We start from the raw sequence: 19,886 nt of genomic DNA on the forward strand, positions 1-19,886 counted from the left end.
GAATGTTATGTTAATGGAATCATACAGTATTTAAAGTTATTCACGGAATATAAATTCATCCTTGAGAGTCATCCAAATTGCTCCATGTATCAATAATCCATTCCTTTTAGTTGCCGAGTAGCATTCTAGTGTGGAGGTATCACAGCTTGTTTAACCATTCACCCACTGAATGACATTTGGTTTCTAAGTTTTGGATATTACAAATAGAACTGCTATGAAAATTTGTGTACAGACTTCTGTGTGGACATTCGTTTTCATTTCTCTGGGATCAATGTCCAGGAGTATGACTGTTGGGTCATACAATAAGTTGATGTTTAGTTTTTAAAGAAACAGCCAAACTATTTTCCAGAAAGGCTTTATCATTTTACACTTCCACTAGCAATGCATGAGAAATCCAGTTTGTCCACATCCTCACCAAGATTCAATATTGCCACTATTTTTTATTTTGGCTGTTTTAATAGGTGTGTACTGATAGCTCATCATGATTTTAATTTCCCTGATAGCTAACCATGTTGACATCTTTTCATATGCTTATTGACTATCCATATATCCTCTTCAGTGAAATGCTGTTCTTCTCTTTTGTCAAATTTCTAAATGGATTGTTGAGCTTAAGTTACTGTTAAGTTTAGAGAGTTCTTTATATATTTTAGATACAAGCCCTCTCAGATACAAGTTTGCAAATATTTCTACCCAATCTGTAACTTGTCTTTTCATTGACTTAACAGGGTTGTTTTCATAGAGCAAATGTTTTGAATTTTAATAAAGTCTAATTTTTTTCCTTTTATGGATTGTTTGGTGTCTGGTCTAAGAATTCATTTATCCCAAAGTCCTGAAAAGTTTCTTCTAGGTCTAAATTCTAAGTTTTATATTTTACATTTAAATCCATGCTACATTTTTTTCTGTTTGCGTTTTTTCTTTTTTGTGTCTTTTTATCACTTTTTTTTTCTATTTTCTATTTTAAATCCAGTATAGTTAATATGGTGTTATATTAGTTTCAGGTGTACAATACAGTGATTCAACAATTCTATACATTACTCATTGGTCATCAAGTATACTCTTAATTCCCCCATGATACATTTTGAATTAGTTTTTGTGTAAGGTGTGATGTTGAGGTGCACTATAATTAATGATTATAGTTATATATTTATATATATTATATAGTTTTATATATATATATATATATATATATATATATATAATGATTATAGTAAAATAGTTTTACCCATGGATGTGTAACTGCTCCAAGCACCACTGTTGAAAAGGCCATCTATCCTTTTTCCATTGAACTGCTTTTGCATCTTTGATAAAAATCAACTGGCTGTACTTGTATGGGTCTATTTCTGCATTCTATATTGAACTCACGACCCTCAGATCAAGACCTGAGCTGAGATCAAGAGTCGGACACCCAACCTGACTAAGCTACCCAGGTGCCCCTGTGTTTATCCTTTTACCAATACCACAGAATTTTGATTGCTGAAGTGTCAATTTTGATTACTGAAGCTTAAAATTGGGTTGATCCTTCCACTTTATTTTTATCTTGTATTAGATATTTTAGTTCCTTTACCTTTTGAATTTCCAGGACTAGGCTGAATAGCAGTGGTGAGAATGGACATCCTTGTCTTTCACTTGATATTAAAGGAAAAGCATTCAGTCTTTCACCATTAAGTATGATGTTATCTGTGGGGTTTTTTTGTGTATTCTTTATCAAACTAAGTTCCCTTTTATTCGTAGTTTGATGAGTTATTATGAATGTTTAATTCAGTTTAATGCTTTTTCTGCACTATTAACATGATGTGATTTTTCTTCCTTTTTAATATGGTGGGCTATACTGAATGATTTTTGAATACCGAACCAGTTTTACATCCTTGGAATAAAATCCATTTGATCACAGTGTATAGCTCTTTTCATATATTGCTTGATTTCTTTTGCTAATATTTTGTTGAGGATACTATGTTTATGTTCTTGAGGGATACTGGTCTATAGCTTTCTTTTCTGTCCTGTCTTTAGGTCTTGGTTTCAGGGTAATACTGGCCTCATAAAGTGAGTTATGAAGTGTTTCCTCTTCTATTTTCTGGAAAAGACTATATAATTCATATTATTCCTTTATTCTTGATATTCTAGATCGTTTTTATTTTTTTATTTTTTTTAAGATTTTATTTATTTATTTGAGACAGAGAGAATGAGAGAGACAGAGAGCACATGAGAGGGGGGAGGGTCAGAGGGAGAAGCAGGCTCCCTGCCAAGCAGGGAGCCCGATGCGGGACTCGATCCAGGGACTCCAGGATCATGACCTGAGCCGAAGGCAGTCGCTTAACCAACTGAGCCACCCAGGCGCCCCTAGATCGTTCTTTTAAAAGCACTCAGTCGTTAAGCATCTGCCTTCAGCTCAGGTCATGATCCCAGGGTCCTGGGATCGAGCCCTGCATTGGGCTCCCTGCTCAGCAGGAAGCCTGCTTCTCCCTCTCCCACTCCCCCTGCTTGTGTTTCCTCTCTCACTGTGTCTCTCTCTGTCAAATAAATAAATAATATCTTTAAAAAAAAAAAAGTAAAATTTCCTTTCTGCTTGAAACTACCTGTAGTTCTTTCAGGGTCTGTTATAGACAAATTCTCTTAGCTTTCCTTCATCTGAGACTGTTTTGAGTGCACCTTCATTCCAGAAGGATATTTTCACTGGGTATAGAATTCTGGGTTGACAGTTCTTTTCTTTCAGCATTTGAAAACTGGTGCCATTTTCTTCTGGCTTCCATGGTTTCTAATGTGGTATGTGCTGTCATTTGAATGTTCCCTTATATGTAATAGTTCATTTCTCATTAGCTGCTTTCAAGATTCTTTGCTTTACTTTTAGTTTGATTACAAATTTTTAAAAATTGTGGTAAAATACACACAACATAAAATTTACCATCTTAAACACTTTTTAGTGTATAGTTCAGTGTGTTAAATATATTTACACTGTTGTGCAACCAATCTCAAAAACATTTTCATCTTGCAAAATTGAAACTCCATACCCATTAAACAAGTTCTCATTTCCAAAGGTTTGATTTTGATGTGTCTGGGCATGGATTACTTTGGGTTTATCTTGTTTGGGGTTCAGTGAGTTTCATGAATCTGTAGATTTTGTCTTTTGCCAAACTGAGCAAGTTTAGGCCATTATTTCTTCAGGTCCACTCTTTTTCTTCACTTTCTGGGACTATGGTGACATGGATGTTAAATCTCTTGTTAATATTCCCCAGGCTCCTAGGCTTTTTTTTTTTTTTTTTTTTGGTCAGTTTTTTTCCTCTGTTGTTCCAATTAGGTAACTGGATCAATCTTCAAAATTACTCTTTCCCGTTATGCCCCCTCTTCTATAAAGCCCATATAGTAAGTTTATTTTAGTTACTGTATCTTTCAGTTCTAAAGTTTCCATATTCTACTTTATATCTTTTGAGACAATTTTTTTTTCATTTGTTTCGAATGTGTTTGTGATTGCTCATGGAAGCATTTTTATGATGGCTGCTTTAAAATCCTTGTCAGATAATTCTAACACCTGAAGCATCTTGGTGTTGGTAGCTGTTGACTTTTTTCTCATTCATGTTGTCATTTTCTTGGTTCCTAGTACAGTGACCTTCAATTGTATAATGGAAATTTTGGAGAGAAGACTGAATCCTATTTTTTTTTAATGTTTTATTTATTTATTCATGAGAGTCAGAGAGAGAGAAAGAGAGAGAGGCAGAGGCAGAGGGAGAAGCAGGCTCCCCACCTAGCAGGGAGCCCAATGTGGGACTCGATCCCAGGACCCCGGGATCATGACCTGAGCCGAAGGCAGATGCTTAACCATCTGAGCCACCCAGGCGCCCAAGACTGAATCCTATTTAATCATTTTTTAGCTGGCAGTCTACTAGGTGAGAATTAGTGTAAGGGCAGGGTGACTGTGTATGTTCAGCTTCCTGCTGGGCCCCACTGACACCACCCTGGCTAAAGTGGTGCAGTGACTCTTGCTTTTTTGAATAGGAGTGGGATGGAAGTTAGTTCCATTCCTGGTACCAGTGAAAGTGGGGAACCAACCTGCACCATCACATTGCCTCTGAGTAGGGGTACAAGCTCATCTACCTGATGGATCACACTGCCAATAGGGAGAAAGAAAGCAGGGGGCTGACTTGCACTGCTTTGTTGCTGTAAGGTAGAGTGGAAAGTTCAGCTTCTTTAAGGGCCCAACTAACAGGGGAGGGAAAAAGGGGAAGTGGAGTGCCAACCAGCCCTGCCATCCACCATTTTGTTCTGCCTTGTAGATGCCAGATGAGGGGCAGGGAGGCTCAGCTGCCCACTGGGCCCCAATGACATCAGGAAAGAAGGGAAGCAGAATTGACTAGTCCACCTCCAACCATCTTATTCTGCCTTGTTGATTTTAGGTGAAGGTATAAGCTCAGCTCCTCATTGACACAGGGCAAGGGGAGGCTTAGTGGGGACTACCCTAGCCTCACAGCACCTTGTTAAGTTTCACTGCTTCCAGATTGGGATGGAGGCTCAACTGGCTCCTGGACCCCACTGACACTACCTTAGTGAGAGCATCACCTCCTTCTGCAGGTGGTGGCACAGGGGCGGGGGGGCAGTGAGGGAAGATCAGATCCTGCTCACCCTGCCAAAACCACCCAGCAGGGAGAATCAAAGTGCTATCTGCTTTTGCTAGGCAAGGAATGGGGAGATCAGGTCCTTGATCTGCACAGCCAACATCATCAAGTGGAGGAATTCAAGCACTGCCACTTGCTTCTTTGGTGTAGGGTGGGATTTTTCTGGGGTGTTTGGCTACAGTAGGGTGAGTACTGTCAAAAAGATTTACTATTGTTAGGCTACCCTTTCCTCATTCACTTGGCTAGAGAGGACAGGCTTTTCTTGGAGTCCCTTTTGTCTGTGTCTATTGGTGGTTCAGGTTGGAGGCTTTTACAGGACCTGTCCAAGATATATGGGAGGCAATAAAAAAAAAACCCAAGGAACTCACTATTTGTGTCATTCTTTGAGTCCCAAAGTCTGTAGGCAGTCTCCTTTCTTGTTTCCACCTTTCAGAGTATTCCTGTACTTGTTTGATGTGTTATGTCTAAGGTGTTTTAGTTGTAAAAGAGGACCTAGGAGGAACAGGGCTTCTCCAACTTGGCAGAACCAGAAGTCTCCTCCAAGTGATTAATTTTTATGTTGAAAAAAACATTTGTTTTGTGTATGTGTGTTTTAAAAGGAACTTTATTGGGTGTCAGGGGTAATAATATTTACTTTCTAATATTCCACATTATGCTTAAAAGTGCACTATGGAAAACTGCTATAACATTATAGATCATAATTTTCTTCTAAAGTTCCAATTATATTTGTTTGGAACATTCCTGGCTAATTCAGCTTGCTTCAGGTTATTTAACTGCCTGTCCACCTCAGTACTTTTAAATTATAACATTCCAAAGGAAATAATCCTATTTCATTCATCATCACCTAGTAATATACTTCACACTCAGAAGAGCCAGGGGGAAAAGTTCACTTTAAAACTCATTTACAGGGCTGCCTGGGTGGCTCAGTCGGTTAAGCGTCTGCCTTCAGCTCAGGTCATGATCCCAGGGTCTTGGGATGGAGCCCCATGTCAGGCTCCCTGCTCAGCAGAGAGCCTGCTTCTCCCTCTCCCTCTCCTCCTCCCCCCTCCCTGTGCTCTCTCTTTCTTGCACTCTCTCGTGTTCTCTCTCCCACTCTCCCTTAAATAAATAAAATCTTAAAAAAAAACCCCACATTTATGAGCTCTTTTTAATAATCCAAAGGAAATCCTTTAAAAAAAAAAAAAAGCAAGCAGGCTCCACACCCAATGTGGGGCCTGAACTTGTGACCTTGAGATCAAGAGTCACATGTTCCACCGACTAAGCCAGCCATGTGCCCCAGGAAATCTTATTTTTAATTTGTCTGTGACATTTCTCTCTTTAAGTAACCTCCCTTACTGCTTATACCAATAGCCAGCAGGAACTTGAAGGAAAGGAGGCAAACAGGCTTTGTTTTGCATTTTCCTACTTCTTTAAATGAAACACCTGTATATCTCAGTTAACCTAAGTGAGTATTTAATTTTTGAGTCTAGACATGTGGTTTTGATTGACCTTCAATTATTTCCTGTACTCTTGCTTTAAATAAGAAACTACAGAATAGTATAACAACACTGAGGAGACTGTAATGAAAAATATCACTGCTTCAATTTTTGCTTTCTTGCTATAATTTTCTATAATTAACATTAACTCTTTGTTGTATTCCTCTAGAAACTCTGCTCTGGCTGGGAAAAGGGGTGGTCCAGGTGATGAGGTAACATAAGGTATTTCCATAGAACATAGGACTCTATTGACCCAGTTGGAAAAATCAGTGTTCTAGGAAAGGCTTTGAATTTATCACATATAAAAATGAAAAAAAAAAATCTTTTGAAAGCACAGATTGAAACTAAGTTTTCTGAAGAACTATGTACAGACAGTCCCTGACTTATGATGGTTTGACTTATAATTTTTCGACTTGACAATGGTGCAGAAATGATTATTTAATTTCATTCAGTAGAAACCACTTTGAATTTTTATCTTTTCCTGGGCTAGCAATATGTGGTAAGACACTCTCTCATGATGCTGGGCAGTGGCAAGGAATGGCAGCTCCCAATCAGCCATGTGATCACAAGGATAAACAACCAATACACTTAAAGCCATTCTGTTTTTCACTTTCAGTACAGTATTCAATAAATTACATGAGATAACCAATACTTTGTTATAAAATAGACTTTGTGTTAGATGATTTTGCCCAACTCTAGGTTAATATAAGTGCTGAGCATGTTAAAGGTAAGCTAGGCTAGGGCGCCTGGGTGGCTCAGTTGGTTAAGCGACTGCCTTCGGCTCAGGTCATGATCCTGGAGTCCCTGGATCGAGTCCCGCATCGGGCTCCCTGCTCGGCAGGGAGTCTGCTTCGTCCTCTGACCCTATCCCCTCTCATGTGTTCTCCCTCTCTCTCAAATAAATAAATAAAATCTTTAAAAAAAAAAAAAAAAAGGTAAGCTAGGCTAAGCTGTGACATTAATATGATAGGTGTATTAAATGCATTTCCAACTTATGATGGAACATAATCCTATTTAAGTCAAGGAAGATCTGTATACAATATAACATAGACAAGGATCTTCTATTAACAGCATTAATGCAAAAACTCCACTTAAGTCTCCAAATCAGTAAAAAATAAGCACAAGAATTAATTATGTATACAAGTAGACAATGAGCACACGAAAAGATCCTTAATATCCTTAGTTATAAGGGAAATGCAAATCAAAACCACAATGAGATACCACTTCTTACACACTACAAAGGCTATAATGAAAAAGACAATAACAAGTGTTGATGAGGATATGGAGAAACTGGAACCCTCATACACTGCTGGTGGGAATGTAAAATGGTTTAAGCAAGTTGGAAAACAATCTGTCGGTAATTCAAAATATTAAACATAGACTTACCATATGACACAGCAATTCCACGCCTAGGTGTATACCCAAGAAAATCAAAAACGTATGTTCACATAAAAACTTGATACAAAATGTTCATAGCAGCATTATTCACCATAGCAAAAAAGTGGAAACAACCCCAATGTCCATGAACCGACAAATGGACAAACAAAATGTGGTATATCCATACAGAATATTACCCAGCCATCAAAATGAAGCATTGATACATGCTATAACATGGATGAACTTTGAAAACATTATTAAATGAATGATGTCAGACACAAAGGTCACATATGATATGATTCCATTAATATGAAATGTCCAGAATAGGCAAATATAGAAAGTAGATTATTGGTTGCCAGGGGCTGGGGGAAAGAAGGAAAAGGGACTGACTGCTAATGAGTATGGGATTTATTTTGGGGGTGATGAAATGTTCTGGAATTAGATAGTGGTGATGGTTGCAGAACCTTGTGAATATACTAAAACCCACTGAACTGTATACTTTACAAGAGTGAATTTTGTGGTAAGTCATATCTCAATTTTTTAAAAAAGATTAATTAGGGCTATTTAACCTAACAGGTGGTAAGAAAAAAAAAAAAAAAAAAAAGGAAAAAAATCCCACCAAGGATCATGTAAACTTTCTTTAAATTTCCTTTTCTTATACTATAGCAAGATAAATGGTAACTTTTTCAGGTTGAGTAAGATCCTGAAACACTTTGAGGGAGTGTCAAATAGATTTTTCTGAAGAGATGCAAATATAAAGAGGTAATGATTTAATTAGCAGCAATTCAAAAACAGAGCACAGTTACCCAAGCACACACCTAGGGACTTCTATATAAAGAGCTGTTAACTAATATCTGGACATCACCCCCCTTTTCCAAATACTGTAGTTTTTGTTTCAAATATTCATTTGTAAGACAGCTGTTTAGAAATCCCAAAACATTTTCTCATACAATGTCACAAATGCTGTTTTTCAGGCTAGCTCACAAAAGCCTATTTAACCCACAATGTATTTGGAGAGTTGAGTCAATTTCACTTTTCTAACTCTACCTATACATTCCCATAAAAATATATTCTCATACAAACCACTGAGAACATTTTTCCCCTGTAGATTTCATCTAGAATGAGTCACCCACATGCTGTTCTCAACTCAAGCATGGCAGTCTAGCGGAAAGTCAATGGAATTTGCAATCTGAGACTTGGGTTTGAATCCTGCCTCCTCTACTAACTAGTGGTGCAACCATGAACAACTTACTTAACCTTTCTAGGCTTCAGTTTCCTCATCTGTAAGCTGAGAAGAATTATGTCTACCTCATTCAAGTTGATATAGACAGTATCTAGCCAGAGAGGGCATTCAGTAAACATTAATCTACAAGATGTATCAATCCACTTTTCCAGTATTAATTAGCACAGTATAATTAACAAAATGCAACATTTTTTGATAGCTATTTTCCCCAGTGCTTGGTGTTATCACTTGAATGAGAAATGTCACTGTAAAACTAGCAAAACTATAGAAAGTGCAGAATGGTGACCTGAAGGGCACATACCATGTAGTAGGGTTTATAAAAATCTTCAGGGTAGGTGAGGAACAAGACAAAGCTGATTAAACATAATTTGAAAAAGCATAGCAAGTATTTTTTCATTTAGAAAAAGCTTTAGCCTATTAATTTCAAAATACAAATAATAGAAGGCAGAGCTGAAAAACACTGGTATAGAAAAAAAAGTCCAATTTGTACTAATCCTATAATCTTTAGAACTGTGCTGTTCAATGCGGTAGCCAATAGCTACAAGTGACTATTTAAATTTAAAATAATTAAAATTAAATTTAAAATTCAGTTCCTCAGCCACACTAGTCACATTTCAAGTGCTCCATAGCCACATGTAGCTAGTGGCTACTGAATGAAGCCAATCTAGAAGTTATGTTTTTTTTTTTTTTAAGTGAATCTTTCCTGTTATTTTGTATTGTGTTCAGGCCCCTAAATGTAAAAAACTGAAATAGCATTCTGGGTAACTGGGGTTTTTAGTATAGGTTCTACAAGATTTCTGGAGAGAAGTTTTCTCCCAAAACACTGTATATGAGATGCACCTCAATCTATTATGTCAAAATTATCTTTTGCTTCAGGCTATCATTTGACATCTGCTTCTAACACATATCAAATGACTGAATCAAGTTTCCTATAACAAGCTTTGTGGACCACAGGATTAGAGGCAAGGTCACAGAAATCTAGATGACCAGGTCAAGTTTGATGATGAGATCATTATTATACAGAAGATTATAAAAATCAATTTACATGGTAGATTAAACATAACTAGTTTTTTTTTTTTAAAGATTTTATTTATTTATTTATTTGAGACAGAGAGAATGAGAAAGAGAGAGCACATGAGAGGGGGGAGGGTCAGAGGCAGAAGCAGGCTCCCTGCCGAGCAGGGAGCCCGATGCGGGACTCGATCCAGGGACTCCAGGATCATGACCTGAGCCGAAGGCAGTCGCTTAACCAACTGAGCCACCCAGGCGCCCACATAACTAGTTTTTAAGGTATGTAAGATACCATGGGTATATTAGTTAAGGTCGGGAAATCTGATTTAAGTTATGCTACTGCTGTAATTCTATTTATGTTAATAGAGGAAAAGAATGACAGGAGGTATAAAGGAGCTTTTGGATTTACACACAAATATAGTGTAGCTAATAGTCAGGAAACTAGCACTATTTCATGGGGGAAAAAATCCCACCAAAAAACTCCAAAAGACAATGTGTAGACCTGACTCCAGGTGGGGCAGTAGGCTAGCTTTCTGTCTTGTAGCCACCTGTTCTTCAGATTATTCACATTCCTTTCTAGTTGACACCTTCCAGAAAGGAAGGTAAATATGCTGAGTAGGTAATGCCAGTTATTGAGCCATTTGGTCACTGTTATGTTGAAGCATAAAAAACTGCTTATTAGTAGGTAATAGGTCCAAATACCCCTGACCCCAGAGGTATGTGTATACGATGGGCAGAGATCACAAAAAGGGTGAGGATGCTATTTTGCATTATTTGGTAAGCTGCAAATGTAAACTGTTTTTTAAGATGGAGTAACAAGGTTCCCAAGTTAAAAATGACTGCATCAAAGTATCACTAACCCTAGCTGTTTTCTAGTAACTGCAAGTTAGAAGCAATTAATTTAAAAAGGAGAACGGGAGAGATAGATTGATGGCAGCATAAAGTTGCCAAATGTTAAAAAGAGAGTTTGTAAGAATTATGAATTTGAGATGTAAGTTAAAGAGCAAGTCAATGCAGGGTCCACTTAATAGGGGCAATTAGCTTGATATTAAGGTAGAATATGACCACTAATTTTCAGAATATGGGATAAAAAAGTTTAAGTTATCTTAAACTTTCATTTAAATTATATTTAAATGTTTAGTCCATTATAAGATGGAAAATCATACAATTTAAAAGATTTCAATTCAAAATGAAACAAAAATTCCTGATAAAGAAAAAAGCTTTGATACAGTCAATTAAGCATAACAGCTCAATTGTAGGCAATACTGGATCATGTTACTATAGTTATCAGACTGTTCAAACTGTTCTGCAAAGCACTTGTGTCCTTTGAGACTTCAATAGAAGGTTCATGAAAAAAGGGTTCTGACATCAAGTCTCAAATGCTGTGGGCTATATCCTTTTTGCCGATTCATCATGTACAATATCTTCTTAAAAGTTCTAAGAAGTTATGAGGTAAAGACATTGGTCAAATACTGTTTAACTCTATAATTCCCAAATTTATTCGACACTCCTTTGTTTTGTTTGTCTTTGCACAGCAGAGATTGTTGCTGGGGCATAGATACACCTTTAACATTTCCAGAGATTTCTCAGTTAAAAATACTGTATATCCTATTTCAAATTCTTTAAGTACAAATACCCATAAAAGACCAAATCCAAAGGATTCTATTTCTAGATAGGAAAACCCAGTTACTCGTGGCATATTCAAATAACCAAAACAAATGTGTTTAGAGTAATGGGGAGGGAGGTGTGCCATACTAAGTTCTGTCCCTAAAAGTGAAATTAATAGAACTGATCCTAAAATATAAAAAGGTGTGCACATTTTGTTTTGATATGTTTTAGAAAGTAAGTTAAAGTTCTACTTCTTATTAACACTATATATTGACTTTATCCATTTCTTCAAGGACATACTTCCTTCAAGAAGTTGACATCCAGGATACACCAGGTTTCATCAATCATAAGACACTATCATGTGTAAAATACACTATCTTATATATCACTAAGAGGAAAAAAAACACTGCTAAACAATCACATGCCATGGATTGTGAGATGCCTTCCAAACTGACCAATGTTGAAATGTGAACACAACTTTCCTTTCTTCCTTCTTCCACACATATTCTTCAAATGTTCTTTATCTGTTTTTCCCCTTTAAAGATGATATTGAAGAGGGGAATCATACAAAAAGGGACAAGATTCAGGAGATCTGCATTCACCTTACCCTTACAATTATATTCAGATATAATAATGGCTCTGTTTAAACAGATCAAACAAATAATTTTTAATTGTTCTGCTTGATTCTGAAAAAATTACTCCAGAGGAAAAACACAGAACTTCCTCAGACAATTCTGTTAGAGGACTCATTGTATTATTTATTAAACACTGAAACCATGCAGTGAACCACATACTTTACATATAGTATCATTTCACTTAATTCTCACCACAACCCTACGAGGTAGATATTATTCATCCTTATTTTACAGATTAGAATGTTGAAGCATAGAGACACTAAACAACTTGCATAAGATTACTAAGTTATTAAGTGGCAGAGCCAGGACTCAAACCCAGGTCTTTATGGCTCCAAAGCTTATGTTCTTTAACACTTGCCATACATCAGAATTATCTCAAAAAGTACTTTCTAAATTTTAAGGAGATAAGTAAAACTGGAATATTTAATTGCTAGTAACTAATATGTTTGCTTAAAATAGGCCAAGTGTATAAAATAATAGTTATGTCTTATATAGATACATTTTATCCTGAATCTGCTTCAGAAAATGCATATATTTGTGTTTTTTTAACTCTACACATTTTATAACAATTATTTACAGCTGTTTTATCTTTGTTTTTATGTTACTTGGTATTAAATTGATAAACTGGAATATATGAGATCTGCTAATTGTTCCAGATTAATGATATAGGAAACTGTATCAAATCTGAAGTGGGGTAGTGGAAGACATTTAATGCCAAGTATAAAAATGCAGTTGGTTGTTTTTATTTTCTATTATGTGAATTGGGGAATTGCATGTATAATATATAGACTTGCACAATTACATTCCAATGCTTTAAAACTTGTTATCCACCAAAACACATAAACAACCGAGCTCTACCACACTCATGCATTATCAAGAGACCACCAAGATGTCACTGTTGTACACTGTAATCTGAACCACTGGGTCTAAAGCATCCAGTCTGCACTGGGAAACTGGTGCCCTTGACATCACCGAACATTCACAGCCTGGTATATCACATGTCCCTGAGTATGGGACTCTAGAGCAAATCTTGTAAATGATCACAATGGTATGAATGTTGTAGTGTGTGATAAATTTTTAAAATATCTTTACAACAATTCTGCAATTCAGACTTCTGATAAATGATCTGCTATATTTTTGATCTATAATTTACTGATTATCACATCCTTGGTCAAGAGTGCACATCCCAATTATGCCACTCTCCTTAAATAAAAATAGAATATACTCATTGTGATTTCCAGAAACATACTAAAGAAAAGGCAAGTCTGCCTATACTTGTTTCTTTAAGTTTACCCCTTTATTTTAAAATTTAAATGTACCAAAGAATTTCACATTTTGGACCAACCCAATTAGTACAGGGAGAGCTGCCAAAATAAAGCAAACTTTCCTGAATTTTAGTTTAACAAAAACTGACATCTTATATCATAATCACTGAAAACAATGAAGTGTTCAGTAATGTGTCACAGTTACTATTGACAGTTGACATGTAACAATACCTGTCCTCTCCTCAGATCTTCACTTGGGGGAAAGAAAAAAACCTGAAAGGTGGTAGAAATGAAACAGGAAAAGGAAGAAACTTAATAAAACATTTTTTCAAAATCAATGATCATACTTTAATAGAATGTTTTTCCCTACAGATAAAAATAAGAAACCTAATATCAATATAGTAGAAATAGTACAGAATCCAGTACAATCTTTGAAAATAAAAATGGATGCATATCCACTGAAGATGGTTTCCAACACAAGGGTCTCATTTTTTATAAAGAAAATATATAGTTAATATTTTTAATGCATTATGGGTACTTGCTATTTAAAAGAATTCAAGGTGGCTATTTTTATACAGCACATTTCTATAAATTAAAAATAATCTTAATTTTAAGGTTAAATTAATTTAAATTGTTCTTATTTACATTTACTATCATTTATCCTTTATTGAAAACTGAGAAAAAAGTGTCATTTTAGGTCAGGCTTATGATCCAGTAAATGTTATCCCTGACAGCAGTGGCAAGAAATTTACAGAATAGTCACAATTCCTTGATAACTGTCTCCTAAACAGTCAGATACTTAAAAACAATTAGCATCTTTAAATAACTCATTAAAGAGTTGTGAATTCACCTGGACTATTTAGGACGCTATTTTGTTTTTAATTTTGTACTAACCTTGACTGCTTACATAGTACTTCCTTTATTATCCAAATTTGCTTCTTTAAACATTTGGCCTAGTTCTAGCCTATCATGTTCTGACCCATGTTTGAGTTAACCACAAGGGTTTTTTTGTTTTGAGCACCATGAGACCCATGTGAGGTCTTAAAGCAGGAAGGCTATGTAAAGGAATGAAGAAACTGCCTGTACTTTTGGTGAGGTACTCAGGTCTTTTAAGATTGCTCATATTTCAATGTAAGATTAAAATGATAAGAACAGAAATAACATTGATAATCACCCTATTCCTGACCATCATAATTCATTCAGTGGACATCTATTGGGTCCATAATATATATGTGCCAGGCACTGTGTTAAGTGCTGAGAATACAGAGGGGAAAAAAAAGGCTCTGCTTTCAAGATTTCACAATCTACTAGGAATGAGACCACAAATGTAAATTCCTATAGAGACCAATTCTGAAACCTTTTAGCCTGGAGAGAAAAAATTTGATGTATTTACTCAAGTAAATGTCTTTCAAAAAAAAAATGATTTTACTCTGGTAAAATATAATTACTTTCTGATAAGGACTTACTGGGGAGGAGATGGCATAATAGCAGGCATAAAAATAAGTCCAATATTAGACTTCTGAATGAAAATTCTCAACCTTCTCCTTACTGGCTTCAATTTCCAAAATTGTATCAGCAGTAATTTACTTGAAACAGATGAACCACCAAAGGCAACAAAATATCTAAAGGCAATTTAAAAAGATCTTTTTAAAATTAATCCAGGCAACACTAGCTCTGTGTGACATATCTTATGCCAAAATATCAAGAAAATTCTTTGAAAATGGCAAGTTGTGGAATCCTATCTGCCAGGTTCTGGAAACCATGACAGTAACTGAAATAACTAGGCTTTAACAAGTGAGACCGCTTATAATACCGTAACTGTTCCTGAAAAATACATGACCTCTAACTACTGGCTTATTTATTTATACCCTGAATTTTTCCACAAAGGATTTGAAACAGCTACCCTAATATAAAGCGAAGCACATGAATTATACCCACCCGGCTTTGAATTGTGGCTCTGCCATTTACTATTTATAATCTTTGTGCCCTTAACTTCGGAGATTCAGTTTCTTAATCTGTAATAATGAGGATCACAATCCTACTCTGTTGGGTCATAGGAAGGATAAAATGAAAGAGCATGTACCACAGTATCTGGCATATAGTAAGTGCTAAATAAATATCAGTTTTGTGCCTTCCCTATCCAAATGTATGCTATGTAGAAAAAGGATAAGGTGGAATTTTAAATGATTTTTTAACACACTGATATGTGCCAAGCAGAAATGTGGACTGATTATGAGTTGCAAATGTTACCGTTTGCATGTAACAATCAGGCTCAAAGCAAATTCAGTTTCTTTTCATAAGGTCAGCACTTTGAGAACATATTTTATAAACCTTTTAGCTATATTCTTTAATGCAAATAAAATCTGAAGAAAAAGATGAATGAAAAGAGCCCATTTGCATACTAATTTTCACACTATCCATTCAAAGGATGATTAAACAGTCTAAATTCAATTTTCTTATAAAACATCTATAGTATTAATCAGGCTAACATAATTTTAAATGTAATTCTGTCTAGTCTTAAAAACGTGATTGCCTTTTAAAAATATTTAGAAAACATCTATCAATATCTTTTCTATTGAAGAGCAGCGTTTAGTTTAGATTTTTAAAATATGATCCAAGTCACAAAATACTAAGTACCAGCCGTAAGCACTATTACAACTCTGCTCACGTTAAGGAGAGCAAGTAAACATTTTATACAGCAGTAGAGGTGACTAGGAAAAAACTGAAAAGCTATTTGAACTGATCCCCCTCCCCCTCCATTATACCCGGGAATGCAAGTGTCCCGCATCTCAGATCAAACCGAGCCTCGGTCTTACTGACGTAACCAGTAACCCTATCCACCTCTCACACTGCGGAGGCCGGCAGGGCAGCGGCTGCCGCCAAGTACACCACTCATCAGAGCCTGCCCCATTCCACCCCCGCGTTTCAGTCATGCTTTCCAGAAATGGGGTCACTCACTAACTATTACACACACGCAGCCTATCATCCTGTAATCCCCCAAAGTCCGCTGCGGGGATAGAAGACAGCAAAAAGTCAAGAAGGGAGAATCACAGACATGCCACCATCAGGAATTGATTTTCCACTCCGGAGAGGAGCGCTGATGCCCTGGAATGGGTCTTGTCTGGATTATTTTCGCAGACCCCGAGTTGGTTCTGGGACAGGGGCGGCTGCAAAAGCTCGATGCTGTGCCGTGTCCGGGGAAATTGTTTTGCCGTCTTTGGGTACATTGTTTTGGTTTTTGGCACTCGGTTAGGTGTCTCTGGGATGGTCACCGAATAGATCCTGGGGGAAGAAAACCTGAAAGCCCTTTAGGGCGGCTACTGATGGCCTTGAATATCACCCTCTCACCTCCATGGACAGGAAACTCAAGTTAAAGCTCCTACGGACTGGGTCCTCGAGCTCAGCGACCTAAGAAATGGGGGAGGGGGGAGGACCTCAAGCTTCCACTTTCTCCCTTGCACCGGCAGAAACCGCTGCGGCAGACAAACTGTGGGGAGGCAAAAACCCTTGGCTGTCCTGCACCCCCTACCCGAAACCCCCACAGGTCGCCAGTCCTGCCTTGGGCCGTTCCAGCCCCCAGGCGCCCGACTCACAGCACCAACTCCCTCCCCTGGCCAGACTCGAGAGTCCCCGCTTCCCAGTGAACCCAATCCATACCCCTCCCTTACACCCCAAAGTCGCCAGGGTCCAGGGAAGCCCCCAACCAGGCAGGGCCAAACTTCCCAACTCCTCTCCGGCCCCCGCTCAGCTTCCCGCTCCCCCCACGCAAAGTTGATTAAAATCGGCTTCTTGCAAAGCCCCAGCGCCCACTCCAAACCCCACGCGCCACCACACCACAGCCCCCCGAGCGAGGGAGGGGAGGTGAGGGTGCGGGTGGAACAGAAGGGCAAACAGACCAACCCCAACTACCCAAACCGGAATCCCAGACAGAGGGGAGATGCGAGCAGCAGAGGAAGGGGCCAAGTGGCCAGCCCCAGGGAGGGGAGCTGGCCCGCGGGGGCGAGGGGAGGGGCGCGCCGGCCCCCGGCCGCCCGGCTTCACTCACCTCAGCGCTGTCGGACGGGCTCTCCACAGCCATCTTCTGCCACGGGTCCGCCAGCTGCGCCAGCGGCATCTTCCCCCCCGGCCCGCCGCCTTCACCGCCTCCTCCCTCCCCGCCCGCCCCACGGCCGGCCCCGCTCTGTCGCCGCCCGAGCCCCACGACAGCAGCAGCGGCGGCGGCAGCAGCAGCACCAGCGCCGGCTGCCCGGGAGAGGGCTCGGCGCCGACACCGACCCTCGAACGTCGCGCGCCTGGCTGGAGATGTCCGCGCGCGGAGCGAGAGCCTCGCGCCGCTGCCGGGCACCCGGTCTCGCCCCTTTCTTCCTCTCCTCCTTCCGCCGCCGGGACTACAGCTCCGCCCCCCCCGCCGGTTCCCGCGCCCGCTCCCAGTAGAACAGCGGCGGCCGCGCGCTCCCCCACTTCCGCTCACAACATGGCGCCTAAGCGATACCTGTCTCTCAGAGCGAGGCTCTGCCGCCGCCGCCACCGCCGCGCGCACCCGGGGGCGGGGCTTGGGAAGACACGCCCCCGGCCGCCGGGCTTCGCTCCTCCCTCCTTCCTCGCCCCAGCCTCAGCTTCTGGGCCTCGCCTACTTTCAGGAAGGGCGAGCCCGAGAGATCTGGGGGCGTCGGCGGGCGGCTGGCGGTGGGGGAAAGAAGAGGGGAAGGGTAAGAGGAGCTAAAGGCTGGGAGCCTTGAACTGCTAAGGGTCCGAGCAGGTCGGAGGCTACTTAAGGATGTAGATAACAGTGGTCCCCTCTTAGCTGGGGGAGGGAGATGGGCGAGGCGCAGTGGGCACAGTCCGGTGCCAAAGACCCGGGGAGTGAGCGTGGGGTGTCTTTTCGGTCTCACTCCTTGGTGGGTGTTTGTGGGCGCGTCGTGTCTATGGGAACATCCTTTAATGGACCAGGACCCGCCCTATCCAGGCTCACACGCTGGGCATTCACCTGCCCCCGCCCCCCCCCGTAAAGTCCCCCACGACGGGGACTCGTAAGGCTTTGTGCCCTGGAGCTCCCTGGAGGTTCAGCTCTCGGTTATGATTCAGGGCTCTTCAAATCGAGGCTCTGGTGTCATCTTTTTAATATTTGGAATTCATTTGTCCTGCTTGAGTCGCCCCCCACCCAAAGTCTGCAGAGCCCTCAGGCATCAGCCTCGACTCTCGAAGTCCCCCACTCCCTGCACGAAGAAGAAAACAAGGAGGTTCCTTGAGGTTGCCCCTCTCGGCAGAGGTTGGGGAATTATTTTAAAATACCTTGTTGTCAGAAGCCTGGGGTTCCTGCTCCTCTGTTGACTTTAAATAAAAGATTAGATTAAAAAATCAGGCTGGCCGAGGGTGGAGGAGGGAAAGCGAGGGAGGGGTTCTAACTCCTCCTCCAGCCCAAGATAGGGAAGCCCTGGGTTAAGGAAACCCAATCCCCAGACGGCAACGGAATCCAAGAGGACGGAGAGTTTGTGGGGAGAGGCCTGGGCGTCTGGACTGAGTCCCGCGGGGGGGGTAAGGGGGGGTTCTACCTCGTGTTCCCAACGCCAGGTGCCTAGCGAGCTTAGTGCGCCTGGGCAAAATTGTGTAAAAGTCGCCGGGCTGAGTGGAAAGCTACTGCAGCCACTGGCCAACCCTCTCTACGAGGAGAAGGAAAAAAAGTAAAGGGAAATCTCCAGGACTGCCAGTGCCTTCATCCCCTCAGGCCTCGGCGCAGGCGTCCCGGTCCTCCCACGCCCAGCGGCCACACCGCGTCCCCCGCTGCGCTTCCGGTGCACGCCTTTTAACAGCTCGCTTTCATCATCCTGGGACCCAGACACCTGGAGAGCCCTTGGCTTCCTCCCTAACGCAGGTGTGAGGTTGAGATTAGAGCCCCACTCCTGGCCGGACAGGTCTGCGCGGGCGGTGCAAGGTTTCTCGCTGGGCCCGAGAGAGGCAGGTGTTCAACTCTTTCTTCTGCCTTAGCCTGCGCGCCCTCTGGCACAAGCTCGAGGCCCGGGAGCCTCGTGGCCACCAGAAAAGGCTCCATCTGTTGAGGGAGCCCGAGGAGGTGGCCGGAAGTCCTCGCTGCGCTCCCTCTCTCGCAGCCTTGGACTCAGGGGGACAGCTCAGGGTTGAGCAACATCTGGGCAGGCACAGCGTGGTCTGTGCGGTGGGGGGTGGGGAGGACTTAGCTTGTGATTTTGTCACCTTCCCCTGCAGGCTTGATTCTAGTGCAGCAAATCCAGTCTGGACCCAAACTCAACTAATTTGGCAGCACCGTCTCCGTAATTCCTGACGGTAAAACCAGTTCACAGAAGTTTGAGGATAAGGAGTTGTGCATTGTTTTGCATTTATGTAGGAAGTGCCTAATTTATCTTTCATTTACATTGCAAAGCCACATTACTGTTCCTTACAGCGAAAAGAAGTTGGTCAATTTGGTTAGTTTAAGGTAAATTAGTCCACCAAACAGTAATCGATTATTCCAACTAACATTCTTGCTTTAGGAAAAACATACCTTATATTTAAGGAGACAGTTATTATGTGTCTAACACTGCCCCGTGCGAATTACTCCACTGTAATAAATCAAGTTGTATACTGAAAAGTTGATTTCAGCATCAACTTTTATTCTTTTTACCTTGAGGACTAGAACTTCTAAAACAAAGTTA

At 40.4% G+C, this 19,886-nt stretch overlaps 1 protein-coding gene across 2 annotated transcripts in view; it reads right to left on the minus strand.

Annotated features, from left to right (window-relative positions):
* RPS6KA3 (ribosomal protein S6 kinase A3) overlaps nucleotides 1-17,597 on the minus strand; it is a 113,126-nt gene extending 95,529 nt beyond the window's left edge. Inside the window, exons 1-2 of one of the 2 annotated variants that reach the window (XM_035000558.1) lie at nucleotides 17,264-17,597; nucleotides 13,450-13,491 (exon numbers count right to left, since the gene is read on the minus strand). In XM_035000558.1, coding sequence (XP_034856449.1) covers nucleotides 13,450-13,491; nucleotides 17,264-17,332 — 111 coding nt within the window. In that variant the 5' untranslated portion in view covers nucleotides 17,333-17,597. The remainder of the gene's footprint in view (nucleotides 1-13,449; nucleotides 13,492-17,263) is intronic. The other variant, XM_035000562.1, reaches the window with a different exon arrangement.
* Nucleotides 17,598-19,886: the final 2,289 nt, after the last annotated feature.

The sequence above is a fragment of the Mirounga leonina genome, unplaced genomic scaffold (genome assembly GCF_011800145.1).
Source record: "Mirounga leonina isolate KUSES-001 unplaced genomic scaffold, KU_Mleo_1.0 Mir_101595, whole genome shotgun sequence".
Taxonomy (NCBI): Eukaryota; Metazoa; Chordata; class Mammalia; order Carnivora; family Phocidae; genus Mirounga; species Mirounga leonina.